This window comes from Gavialis gangeticus, unplaced genomic scaffold (assembly GCF_001723915.1).
Source record: "Gavialis gangeticus isolate Ggan-Ray unplaced genomic scaffold, GavGan_comp1, whole genome shotgun sequence".
Taxonomy (NCBI): domain Eukaryota; kingdom Metazoa; phylum Chordata; order Crocodylia; family Gavialidae; genus Gavialis; species Gavialis gangeticus.
Window position 1 is genome coordinate 79,422,906 of NW_017729033.1, and position 14,283 is coordinate 79,437,188.

Below are 14,283 nucleotides of genomic sequence, written 5' to 3' on the forward strand. Positions count from 1 at the left end.
CCCTTCCGACCCTAGAAACTATGAAACTATGAAAGCAGCTCTTGTGAAATGTATACAAAGCTTCCTTTATCTTTAGAATCTCTCTCTCATCAGATTATTGGCATGGCATTATAAGCATAAGCATGGAATATTAATTCTTATGCCTCCGTGTCCTTAATGCATAAGCACTCAGGATAAATTCTTCACAGAAAGAGCTAAAATGCCATGTACTAACCATGCCCAAAAGGTTCTCTAAGGCTGCACTGTGGTTTAAAGCATGCTTTCTTTTGTATGGCAGTTAATGCACTTTGTATCAGAGAACTGTGGTACAAAGAGTGGGTAGATTTATTTGAGGCACTGAAGAGAAATGGGGATAGCTGGCTCTGCAAGAGTTGCTTGTGTGCCAGTTTTCACTACTCATTCTGGAAACAGGATTGTCCATCAGGTAAATGGACAGACTGCTGTTGCAAACTGGAAGCTGACCTTCAAAGCCAGGTGTTCTACTACTCCCCAGTAAACTTTTTTGCATTGCAGTAGTGTTAAACCAAATCAGGCTTCAAACAGATACAAAGACAGTCCCTGCACCTTAGGTCCTAATCCTGTAAACACGTGAAAAGCACATGAACAGCGTTCTTCACATAAGAACCCAATAGGGCTACTCATCTCTGTAACTTTCTACAAAATCAGGGCAGGATTTTGATGCAGTTGCTCAAGAGAGAATGTTGCATACAGTCAGTTTGAGAATCAAAGAGACCATCAAGAAAAGAAGTGCAAATAGAATATGTGTAAACAAATACACCTATATATTCTCTGCTTTTTCTTTGTTCTCTTTAGCATTAAGCAGCTTGACAGATACGGTCAGCTGATTCTTGTGAATTCCACTGCAGCTGACACTGGTGAATATAGCTGTTGGCTTCAGCTGCATCATGGAGATAACTGCAAAAAGGATGAGTCTAAAACAGGCTCAACATACATCTTTTTCACAGGTAATGGGATCACTGGGGTTATAAACTTAAATGTTTGGATTATCTGGCTAAAAGGCAAAGAGTAGCAAATCCATTTCCATTTTTCACCATCTGCATCCATTTCCTTTTTCTCTAACTGTATTAACCATTGCCCCTTGTATGTACCAAGGGAGACATTATTGGTGGAGTGAGCAGGAAATTAATCAAATAATTAATAACATGATTTATGAGCCTACTTCTCTTTGACTTACTCTAAATATGTATCCTGAAGGATGTCGCAGGCAATAGACAGTAAATAGCTTTGAAAATTCTAAGCAAAAGAGTTTAATTTTAGAATCTTAAATGAAATCATGAAGCAGTGTTATAGTCTGTCCCTCTTATTTTAGTTTTGTATATAATTTTGAAAAAATGAACAGGTTGAGGAAAACAGATCTTGTCAAGGCTTATTTTCACTGAACTACCTATATTAAATTCGAAAAGTACAGTCCAATTCCCTCTGAGTTCAGTGGGACCAAGATTTCATTCAGGTTGTTTTGCAAGCCTGTATGTTAAACTTAGGCAACTTATATTAAATTTATACATTATTCTGCAAAGCTTGAGGGTCCAGCAATAATCTTTTTATATTAATAATTTGGATGCAAATCACAAAGCAGTCTAGCATTGACTGGTCAGTATGCTGTTGGTGGTTAAATGTGTAGTTAATTTATTCTTCTAATAGGAAACTTTGCTGCCTGATAGAGCTTAAGCAGCCATGTCTGGCAAATGTTTTAGTGTTGCAGTATAAGATGACTAATAAAGGTTGTTTGTGATAAGCTTCAGAAGTTGGAGCCAGGAAATTGTTCCAAGACTGTTTTTGATAAATGGCTTCTACATAATCATGTTCCTTTCTTTTTCAGGGTTTGAATCAGATAAGCCATATACCAAATAAATGTGCATGTTCAGAATCGGAGTTTAAGAATTGTGATTGTAAACCATATGTTAACATATTGGGGTAGTGCTTATGATAATTGAAAAGCAATATAAAGTTTGCATTATTCAAAGTTTGGAATCATTACAATTAATTATTTTGCAATCTCTGTATATCTATATCTCTGTATCTATAGCTATAAGTACTAGGGGTGTGCAGAATGGGCCATATTTGATTCAGATTTGGCCCGAACTGGGGACAGTGATTTGATTCATTGATTCGGATCACTGTCCCCAATTCGATTCAGCCAAATCCAGATATGAAGATTCAATGCTGATTCGCTCATAGACACAACTTTAAATGTTTTTTCTACATATGTCGAGGTACCAGGCGTGGCTTGTGAACTCTGTGATGGTGGGGCAGATGGAGTATCGCACAGGAGTGTGGCAGGGCACCCCCGCATGCTCAGCAGCAAACCTGGAAGTGGATGGAAGTACTTCTGGTCTGCTTCTGGTCTGCTGCCAAGTGCACAGGGGGGCCCCCCTGCACCCCTTGGCTCAGCAGTCAGCCACCAGGTGACCCCAGGTACCACCCCCCAGACCCAGGAGGCACCACTTGCTGAGCTGGGGAGGGGGGCCCAGCCTGCTCCCCAGCGGACCCAGAAGTGCTTCTGGGTCTACTGCAGAACACACTGGGGACCCCCGCCATGGTCCTGTGGGACACTGCATCTGCCCCACCATCTCAGCATTCACGAACCACTTGGTACCTTGAAATATTTAGAAAAAACATTTAAAGCTGTGTCTATGTCTGAATTGTTGAATCTTTCCAAATCTCTCCGAATCGATTCAGAGGGTTCTGATTAGATTCAGGGAGATTAAAGGGTCCCCTGATTTGATTTGGATTCAGAGATTTTCCCACCAAACTGGGCCGCATCTCTGCCAAATCGAATCAGCGACTGAAGCTTTGCATACCCCTAATATCTACTGCTGCTTAGATATTTCCAAAGAACCCATTGCCATAAGTAGCAGTATTTTTTATTTCCATCCCCCCCGTGTGTGAGAAGTTAACTAAGCCTGGCTAACTCATTAGAACTTCGAATTGCAAACCTGCATCATATCTAAAGCAGATCCCCCAAATTACTGATTAGATTTATTCTTTTTCTAAAAATCTACAAGGTAGCAATGGAGTCTGAATTAATCTGTCTTTAAATGTAGAGTTTATGTCAAGCTATATAAACATAGAGTCAAGGTCAGGCATAGTTTGTTGTTTTTCTAGACAAAATCCAGGGTGATTTGATTAGAAAGCATGTTAACTTAAAGGTTACAAGATACTCTGGGTATACATTGTTACTAATGTAAAATCTAAGTTGTATTATGATTAATAAATATTTTCTCCGTTACGTTTTTTAAAGCAAACCATATTTTCTAATCATATTCAATTTATCTACATTCCTATTATATGATGTTATCTTCTTATACAGATAAGGGGGAGCTCTTTGTACCTACTCCAAATTATTTTGAGATTGTCTACCTGCATCCAGATAAACCATCAGTGATTCCTTGTCGCGTAACCATCCCATCAGCTAAAGTAACTTTACATAGGGAGTTTCCAGCAGAAGAAATCAAGGCAGATGGAACTAATGTTATCTATGATATGAAGAGGGGTTTTATATATCAGCATCCTACGTCAGACCACAAAGGGGTGGTCTACTGTAGAGCAGAGTCACAGGGAGCCCCTCAAATTTCCATCAAGTATCAACTACTGTATGTGGAAGGTAAGATAGGTGCTAGGTAAATTTCTATACATTAGGGCTTGTTCCTCATGGTTGGGTTGCTTAAGGAGTAAACTTTCAAATGGGAATTAGAAAAAGAAAACCTGAATCATTCTGGAGCTTTGAACATACGTCCTTACAGTATTTAAAAAAATGTATATGTAGTACATAAGACACCTTACTATGCAAGGTATGCCTATGTATGAAATGTTATGTACTATAATACATACAATGTATGAAGACATACTTTTCAAGAAAGGACAGAGATAAATAAGTAAAATATATTTTTATGGTTAGATGGGAACCTGGGGTGCATAGCAAATTCCAAGAGCACCGATAGCTAAATACAATAATGGAGAAGACCTTTGATAAGTCAAAACATGGATTTCCTCAATATGGTATTTTATTAGTGTTTTTGTTTATTTTGGAAACTTGTTTCCTGCCTTCTCCTCCTGCCTTTCAATCAGTTCCCAGTGGCCCACCATCAACAACAATCATGGCATCATCCAGCGAAGTAGAAGGTGGTGACAATGTTAATATTCTCTGCACAGTCCTTGGGGAGCCAGATATAGAAGTAAAATTCAGTTGGATGTATCCAGGACAAGAGGTAAGGCATGCAATTCCATCTTTCAGAGTTTCTTTTTTAAATAGAAAATGTACATAATGTAGTGCTTTAAATTTTAATCCACATTTGCTAGCTGTGATGAGACGAGACAATTCAGATTTCATCATTTATCTTGCTGCTAGCCCTGTCACATCATCTGAAAGCCACATACTCACTTGTTTTTTATCGTCTTCTTTACTGAGAGCCCAGAGGTACCTTGACAATTGTATCCCTACTAATACATTCAAGCTCTGTGGGCTTAGTGGGAAAACAGTTAAAGCTAGAGGCAATAAAGGACCTGGATCTCTAAAATGTTGGCTAGCTGGACCCCCTTGTGGAATTCAAAACCTTGAGGGAGGTGCCTCAAGGCATGAGATGAGAAAGTTCTACTGGGATTCAAATCAACCAAAATGTTGAGCAAGGAGTGACCTATTGCTCATTGAGAAACGCTGCAGTGAGTGATGTGTGACATCCATCCCCTCAAGCCGAACTGTGTGGCAGGCACTTCCATCTACTTGGGATCCACAGCCTAGACTCTTCTTTGGTGGTTAGTCACCTACAGTCATGTTTCAAAGAATGGAATAGGGTTTGATTTCCTTTTGATAGTATTGGTGTTAGCCACTTTTTATGGCTGGTCTACTAGTTAGAGCAGTTGCCCAGGAAATAAGAGACCTTAGCCTGATTGGTGCAAGCTCACACCTCCTACCTCCAAGAAGCATGCCTAAGCACCAGGCTATAGGGGCTACTATGAGTAAGGGCACTCTCTGTTCCTTCTGTGAAAGTTATGATACTATAGAAAAGAATTCAAAATGTACTGGGCCAGAGGAAACATGATCATGTTTTCCAGTGGTTGGAGCACATGGGAGAGGAGGAGAGTCTCAGATTCTGCTTTCGTGAGTATTTTTATATTTCATATTAAAGTCATAGGATAAAATGCAATTGAGTTCACCCAGTTGTATAATCCACAGGGCCTAAATTCTGCAGATTGCAAGGGGTCCCCTTTGACTTCATAATGGTTTTCAGTTACAGTTTTACTGATAAGGGTACACAGTGATCCACAAGAGAGTATCTTTTTGGCTTCATCCAAAGCATTTGGGAACCACTGCATTAGACTATTTATAAAGATAGGCATCATCCTCTACAGTGAAAAGAAAATGCCCACAACTGCATTTTATGGGCAGCCTTATTCTCTTGGGGGTGTTAGACACGCTTTGGGAATGTATGCCCGAATGAGACCTTCAAGAACACCCAGTTTCTGATCCTGATGGGGTTTAGGCACCAAACTGCAAAACCAAGGTGTTTCTGGCCCTGGGTAGAAGCACAACTCCCAGTTCCCCAGGAACTTTGAAGTAAAACCATCGAGGCACCAGGGAATTTAGATCCTTTAACTTTATCTCTCTAGCTGAACAGCAGGTTTTTCTACCTTCATTCTGCTTTAGGCACGTAAGTCCTTTATTGGGCCAGGCCTGGCCCTTAGTGGCTGCCATGGCACCAGGTTCTCTCACACTGGTTATAGTTCATTTCCTGCTCAAGGCACCCTCCTGCTAATGAGGATCTGGCCTATAACATTTCATGAGCTCAAAAAGGAGGAGTTACCACTGAAGGGCGATTTAGAAGCTTTAGATAGACAGCTGCTTTCTATGCTACTATGTTGAAGCAGTTCTTCTTTCATGGAGCTATGTGGCAGGGATTATATTGGCCATTTACTGCAAGGTGCAATTCAAAGGAATTGCAGTATGATCTGTAGTATTAATATTTAAGGTAGATATACATATACTTGATGAATAGCCACTCCCCCCGCCCCATGCTCTCATCCCATAATTTGAACTTCAGGTGGCAGGACACTTCAAAATCATTTTTTGTCCCTTAAATCCTAAGTGGTCTGGGAGTTAAATGAAGCTGGCATATATTTGTGAACTATGCTCCTGCCTTTCTGGAAGCCTAACTGGTTTCTGATATGTCTTATCTTCCATAACCATTTATCCTCCTGTGTGCTAAAAAATCTATACTAAATCTGAGCCAGTCTGGTGCTGGCAGAGTAAGTTTATAGACTGACAACTTCAGATACTTGTCATTCTTGCTGTATATGATCAGACAATTCATCTACTACAATGAACATCTTTGCTTACAACAATTGTGTCTGAAGGGAATATATAGGGAATAAAATTCTGTTTTCAGTTTTATGTCCAAACAGAATTAAGATTTTAGAAGCATCTTAGTAGATGTGTAGTTTACTTTGCATTGAATCTTAGCATTAGTGAAGTTAACACATATATTTAACAACATTTTTGCAAAGGAACTAGCTGTACTATTCTTGAACTTTTTTCTGCTACATATACAATATGGGGGTGAGGGGTAGCACATCAGGATTTACTATTTATGTTTACAAGTGGGTCCTGGAAAGAAAAAGGTTGAGAACCACCAAGTTAGAGCACTTGGGAACCAGAGGGTGAATCGGGAAAGGAGGTGGAAAATGAGGATCACCTGTAGCACACCTGGGCTGAAGGGGCTCTTTATATTCCCTTAAACATCAGTGTATAGGAACAAGTGGGTCTCTATGGAAGTACTAAAACACAGGAACCACTTCAGTTCCTTTGCAAATTAGGCAGGAAATGTACAGGAAATAATGCATAAGTGCACTGCTCTCTCAGCATACCAAGAGTCTTTAAGTGCCATTATCTCGCTGCTTGAGCCCTGGAACCATGATTCCCTAATGCACCTGGAAACCCATGGTCTCCTAATGACAATACACAAGTTCCCCAACATACATCCCTGCTACATCATTGCAAAATAGAAGGGCTACTTTGCTGTCATTGCAGAGGCAGGACATGGGCTTCATTTCTTCTGCCTTTTCTTAAGGTATGTGGTAGACTTTGGCTTAAGCTTAGTTTCTAGTTTTGTGCCTTGTTTGAAATGGCAATTTTGGGAAGTCCTTGAGTGAGTGTTGCTGTGAATGCAGGGAACAGGACTAGATGGGTCTTCTGGACGTAGGCCATTAAGTCCAATGTGATGGGGAGTTTATTCCCGACACCACAGAGTCTGGTTGGTCCAGGGCTGCTACTGTTTTCCTTTCCAGAAATTATGGATGGATTAAGCTAGCTTGGCTATCTCTACATCTGAAGATAAATGCATGACTACATACCACAAGTAAGACAAAAGTATTAACACAGCTGGGCCAGAGCTGCTACATGGGTCATCCAAATAGTTCAACCCACAGTCCTGGAGACTTTAAACTGGGAGAGTCATCTTATCTTTACCTTGCGTAAGAGTTAGCAACTGGCTTATGCTAACACTTAAAATAAGGTCACAAGTGCAAAGAGAAGACATGCAGTTAGGCTGTAGCTTCAGCGGGGAGCAGGGAAAAAATAAAATCAAAAGGGCTAAATACAACAAAATAATTAGAGGCCTAAAAGTTAGCTCTCAGAATAGAATGCAGAACCTTGAATAAGGCTGGAGCAGAGGGGCAGCATTTCAGATTGGGATACAAAATACTAGTGCACTGACCAGAGTCTCCTAGAGCTTGCAGATAGGGAACACTGAGGATCCATAGTCCAGCACCCCAGGCATGAGCTACACTTAGAATTAGGGTACCCTAGGGACTTTAGTGCCTCCAGAGTTAGACAGCAGCTGAGAGGGGGGTTTTGGATAGCTAGTTTATATTTTTGGTGAGTAACCTTGGCCCAGATTCTGTAGTGGGTCCACTGTCTCGGTGAATTTAAAAAAGAGGAAAAAGCCAAGATGAAAATAATAGTAGTCAAATATAAACACACAATTTATTGTTTGAAAATGGCTGCAGTGACTGCCAGAAAATATCCCCTCAGCTTCCTCACACCACGTCTAATTTTAGACTAGACTCTTACATCCAAGCATTTGTTTCAAGGGTTGATAGAAAATACTGTTATGTACTCTTGCTAAATAATGTTTGAAGAATTTGTACAGTATCACTTCATTATGTGGGTGTTTTTTAAACAGTCTGAAAGGCCCGTGACTATCCAAGATTCTTGGAGGCTGATCAACAGAGGAATTGGACATACCACACGAATTTCCAGGAGTGTTATTGTCATTGAAGATTTTGAAACCAGTGATGCTGGAAGCTATGTTTGTGTAGCTCAGAATACACGAGGACAAACCACTGTAGCTACCAGTGTTGAACTGGCTTGATTTTGCAGAGCTTCTGGACACTGAAGGAACTGACAGCATATTGTTGGATACATTACCCCTTTACATTTCTTATTAATTCCTGAGCTGGTACTTTCTGTGATATTTCTCTCCACACACCAAACCATTCTACTTTCATTACACAATGGTGGCCTATGGCAGAGTTCCTGTTGCTTAGCAGTAGTCAGAAGAATTTTGGGTTAAGACGCATATTGTATTAAACTTGGTTGTGCATGTAGCTTTGAGTCTTCCTGATACAATGATCTCAGGGAGACAAACAGAGAAAGTCTATATAGAGACAGCATTTACTATTTTTATCTTACATAGTAAAGATTGTTTGATTGTGCTTTATAACAAAGGCTGAGAGGCTATAAAATAACTTAAATGCACTAGTGGGAGGTGCATTTTTCTCTTGCCTTTTGGCAGTTTTGAAGTACTGTATCTGTATTAAAAAACACCATAGCCAACAGTGATTATGCTTCTCTGTTCTTACAATATTTCAATTAAATTACTTTTCTGAATATTGAAAAAAAATTGTATATGGATGGTTTTCACATGTGCTGTACCTGAAGATGGTTAGGATTTCATACATGGTAACTATAAAATGCTATAGCAATCACAACATATTTTAATTGCAGGTGACCTCTTAAAATAAGAAAAGTATTTTAGCTTTTTTCTTTTTAGAATATTTGAAGTTGTATTCTTGTCATTGCCCTAATAGTGTTTATTTTTAAAAACATTCATCCTCATTAATGTAGAACTGTAACTAGTGCTGGAGAGTAGAGATATTTGACTAAAGGTACTTTTCAAAGAAAGAAAGCAGCAGACCATGCTGATTGTAGCACTGAATGAGAAGGAATCCTGCTGTGCACCCACCAGGTTTGTAACAATTATTTAGATTGTATTAGTTTAATTTGTTTTACCTTTGTGTAAGTGAAAATGGAACACCTAAAACCAAAGTAAAGAAAAAATCTAGACTTTGCTGTTCATCTCTTTACTAAACAGCAATAGGGTGAGTTACCAAAAGAAAAGTTAAATAGCCTAACACAGCGGTATTCAACCTTCTGATCCCATGGGACAGATGAGTGGCACAGACCCAGTCTGTGGGATGGATCCCCCATGGAGTTGGCTCTCAGGGTCAGTCATCAGGTGTAATCTGGTACTAGAGCCCAGCCCCATGCATTGGATCTGGCCACAGAGAGACCCTGTGCACTGGCCTGCAGGGCTCCCTCTGGGTCTGGAAATTTGGCAGCAGGAGAGTGATGGCACTGTTAATTGCTGCAAAATGCTGCCATGGCTCAGCTGCTGTCAAATTTTTAGACTGCCAGGGAGCCCCACAGGCTGGATGACATAGCTCTGCAAGCTGCAGGTTGAACTAATAACTTCCTTTTTCTATCTAAAGAAAAGAATTTAGTTTATCTAATCATAAGCCATGTCATTATGTTGCTATTTTCCAGACTAACATTTCAATAGCAGTTGCCTACCCTGACAAACCACCAGTAGAAGAAGAGCCCAATAGCATGTCTGCCAGCCCTTTGAGCCAAGCATCTCAGGATAAATTCATGGGATTGCAGATTCTTCCTCCTTCGAAGAAAAATCTAAAGAGACAGGTATCTTTGTTGCCTGTTTATTCACTAAAATGTACAAAGTCCTGCTTCTCTAAGCACAGGAGTGGTCAAGCACATACAATGTTTGCTCAAGTGGTATCCAGCTGTCTCTGGAACTTCTGACTCTCCCTGCTTCTTCCTCAGCTGTACATGTGTGCGTAACCTCTACCCTCCTTCACTAAGGAACACCCAGCAGATGGTCAAATTCTTAAGTAGGCATGTATTGTATTTTCTTATATAAAGCATGCCACAGAACAAAACACATGCCTTGTTTTTGAATGCAAAAGGTTGAAAAAAGTTTTCCAGAGTTGTGGCTGGCTGTGACAGAATAGCCCCTACTGGAAACAGTGTCCAGGTAGTGTAGTATCCCAGGAGATGGTCTGGGTAATGCAGCAGGAACTTCCTGCCACACCAGCCAGTTCCTGCTGCCTCACCTAGACTGTCTTCTGGGGTGACACTTCTTGGACACCATGTTCCCAGAAGGATTTTTTGTCGCACAAGATTAGGCCCCAGACCTTTGTGAAAGCTATAGCAATGTTGTTAGTCCTGTATTTGAAGTAGCTCTCTTAAACCCTCCTATAAATGAAGTGTTGTCTCCTCATCACAGGCCTTATCAAGATGCTACCAACAGCTCTCTTGTTGCTTCAGATCCAAGCTTCAATGCTCAGCCAATGGCCATGGCTGTGAGAGGGTTAACACAGGACTCTGCTCCTTTAGCTTGCCAAACCATACAGGCAGCAGGTAAATTACTCTACTTTATTGCCTTTGGTAATTTAGTAAGTTACCAGAAGGTAACTTCTCCACTTAATGCACACAGCCCAATTTAGGAGAAAAAGGTGCATGCTGTATATGAGAAAATATGATACGTCTTTGCTTTAGGGCGTCGCAGGCTTAAATGCCTCTTATGTGAAGGGCAGTCGTTATAATCTCATTTTAAAAAGAAATTAACCTAGTTTGTCTCATTAACTCAGGTTGATCAGGGTAACAATATCATATTAAAAGGGCAAATTACATCTCTTGAGAATGTGGAATGTAATTCTACATACTGTGGAAGAACCTACAGCTTTATCTTCAGACAATGACAACTTCCTGTTAATAGCCTGAGACAGAAGCATCAGACATCTCAGATAAGCAGTAACATTTTACTTGTTAATCTAATGGTGGAGAAGATGGAAACATTTTCAAGGCCAGACAACCTGGGAGAAAGTTTGAACTAAGATGTCATAATAAAATAAGAGTAGGACTGGACAATTCACTTGTTCACCATCTCAGAGTTAACTGCATAAAGGATACCCAATCCAAAAGTAGTATCATAAAGAGAATGTAAAATAAGATGTTTGTTTAAGATGTAAATCAAGTACACCCATTTTATAATCTTGTATTTTTAGAGCCTTATTCCCAGTGACATACTTGTAAAAAAAAGTTAACTGTGCTCTCCATCCTTCCCACTGTTTCTCTTCAAGGAAAAGGGAATATCTGACTGACCAGGAGCAAAGACATTCCCAGGCCTAGAAGAGTTTAAGATTTTTTTTCCCCTCGTCTCAGAACATGAAAAGTCCTAAGCATTTGCCTTTGGATTTATTGGTTCTAATTTCAGTCTTCAGTATCTGTAAGCCTTATGATTGATTGGACAATTCATTTCCTTAAAATGTCTAGGTCGTGAGCCAGGACCACCTGCTCCAAATAGACTGGTTCAGTAACAGCGAAGATAACCTTAGAAATTGTGCAAAGTGGTAAGAAATCAGTGGCTCTGCATTTCTTATGTCAGCTGTGCTGTTGCCCAAGCTCAGCATAGCCTAACATGACTTTAGTAGTTCAACATACTAATCATGTAAGGTTTTTAATATTTAAAGAGAACTGGACTTTTCATGGAAGGAACTCAGTGTTTTGGCAAATATTCATAAACTAAATTCAGCATTCCTGTAAGTGAAAGGGAAGTTTGAGACATGGAGGGCTTGATTCTTCTCTCCCACAGTTGGAAATTCATATCTCCATTGAAATAAATGGAGTTAGTATTGTCTAAATACTGGCAAGTCCAGGATCACATTCTCCAGCTCTGTCAAGGGTTCCTTTTTCTAGTCCCATGCTTTGAGTGCATTACCCTACACAATTATTGGAACTGGAAAGAATACATCTTGGAAAAGGCAGAAAGAAAGAGAGAAAGTAACCTCATCTTTGTTAACACTCCTGCTTTTCCAGGATGAGCATTAAGGATTTACAGAGCCTGGAAAACAGTGTAGCAGCTATTCATGGAATTTTCTGTCGTAAAGAGAAATGGCTTTTTGATCCTATTATCTATACAGGGTCAGCTAAACCTAGCTCAGCCCTTGCTGTTCTTCTAGTTTGTTGTAGTAAAATGAAATAACATTATTTTATCCATTAACTGGAAGAAAAGTATCTGTGCATGAATGCAATGTACAAATATTCAAGGAGTTTGCTATCAAGAACTCAGACAACTGAAAAATGTTTCTGGATGCAAGTCTTTCGTAGTACAGGTACTGCTGTATAGTATGTAATATAAGGAAATGATTCAACCTTGTTTGTGAGGATACGATATGCTAGTTAGGAAGTTCAACCTTGCAATTTTTTCCTCTGCTGGTCTTACTCCAATAGCATGACAACAATTAATTTGAAGACTATAAGTACCATTGTAATTTCCTTTGTTTAAAATGTGTTACCAAGAGAGCTGGCGACCATTCATAGGATTAGGTGACCTAACACTGGAGTGATGTAACTTAATTCCCAGTCTTGCCTCACAATAACTACAAGATCTGTGAATTCACCTCTACTGCCACAACAATCAGTATTCTGCACAACAAAACCATTAGAATCCGTAGTACACGTCTATTCCAGAATGTGGTATATCATCTAGTACACCAACTGCCCTCATGGTAACTATGTGGGTAGAACGAGACAAAAGCTACACACAAGACAGAATGATTACTGAAAAAAAGGGATAAAAAAGGGGCAGAGACAAGACCACAGCTAAATAACCTACCCCGCTGTCCTCAGTTCTAGGCTCAAGGGATAATTTACAAAACACTTTCAAAATGCAAGCCTGGAAACAAAAATTCATTAGTTATTGGGTTAATGAATCAAGGATTTAGAAGCCATGACTTCATGGTCTATTATAATTTACCTGATACTTACTAATCTCTGGGCTTTGCAGGTGATAACCCTCCTGAACAATCCTGCTGTCTACCATCAGGTTTTTACTAGATCACCTGTCTGTTGGCTACTTAATAATTTCTCTTGTATCATGTTATTTAAATGCAGTGTTTTACACAATGCCATCTCTGCTGTGCCTGCTTCTCTCCAAGAGACCCAGGAAAGGGTACCACTGTACCCCAAAGCTTGTCTACGTCTATCCTAACCATACAATTGGGGAAACAAAACCTCATAATCTAACACAAAGTTGTAAAAAACAAACAAAAAAAAAGAGAAGTAAATTTCCAGAAGCTCCAAATATTTGTCATGTTTCAAAAGTTGCTAAGTTCTCCAGCTAGAATAATTCCATTTTTGGTCCAGGAAATCACATTCTGGTTTGGCAGAGTTATGCGTTTTGGGTTTTTAAGTCACTCACTGGGGCCAGTAACTTGTCCCCACTAGTATGGTAGGCAATTAGTTAGGAATTTGTGTAGTAAATTTTGTTGGAGATTATGAATGTGCTAAAATACCATGGCTTGTTTTTTCTAAGTAAGTGGCAAATCAGAGGGAAATCTTGTTCTCATTGCATCGAGTGTTTCACAAATGTGAATTATGAAATTAAGTGACTTGAGAAACCATTTTATGAAAGTGACTGTGACACCAACTGCAGATGTTTCCTCAGTCTGATGAAGGGTTTTTAAACCTGAAACTTGCAAAGAAAAATTTTTCCAACTATTTGGGTTGGTTTAATAAAGGATATCATATTTACCCAAAGAACCTCAACTGAGAAGGAACACTTTGGACAAAGCTGGCAAAGATTTCCCCTCCCTCCCCTACTCCCCACAAAAAAACCCTACAGCATTAACAAGCCAAGTGTTACTCCTAGGTAGGACAGCTGACCAACACTGATTGCTAGCAAAACCCAGGTTCTCCTTACTTCCATCAAGGATTAGCAGAACATTGACAGTGCCCTCAGCCTTCTGCTTTACCTGTGGGAAGTTAGGGTGTTCTTGATGTTTTGGATCATTGTGCCTAGTAGTCCTGCGAGAGGATTGTTTGTACAGTTTTGGTTCAGAATAGGCTAGATGGGCACTTTTATAGGATGGTTTAGACAGGGACAATCCTGCTTCAAGCAGGGGGTTGGG

At 39.8% G+C, this 14,283-nt stretch overlaps 1 protein-coding gene across 1 annotated transcript in view; it reads left to right on the forward strand.

The window, feature by feature from the left end:
- Positions 1–8,995, forward strand: part of PDGFRL (platelet derived growth factor receptor like) — a 53,399-nt gene extending 44,404 nt beyond the window's left edge. The window contains exons 3-6 of the mRNA XM_019526093.1: positions 814–965; positions 3,332–3,625; positions 4,090–4,229; positions 8,199–8,995. Of these exons, the coding sequence (XP_019381638.1) occupies positions 814–965; positions 3,332–3,625; positions 4,090–4,229; positions 8,199–8,387 (775 nt within the window). The 3' untranslated portion in view covers positions 8,388–8,995. The remainder of the gene's footprint in view (positions 1–813; positions 966–3,331; positions 3,626–4,089; positions 4,230–8,198) is intronic.
- Positions 8,996–14,283: the final 5,288 nt, after the last annotated feature.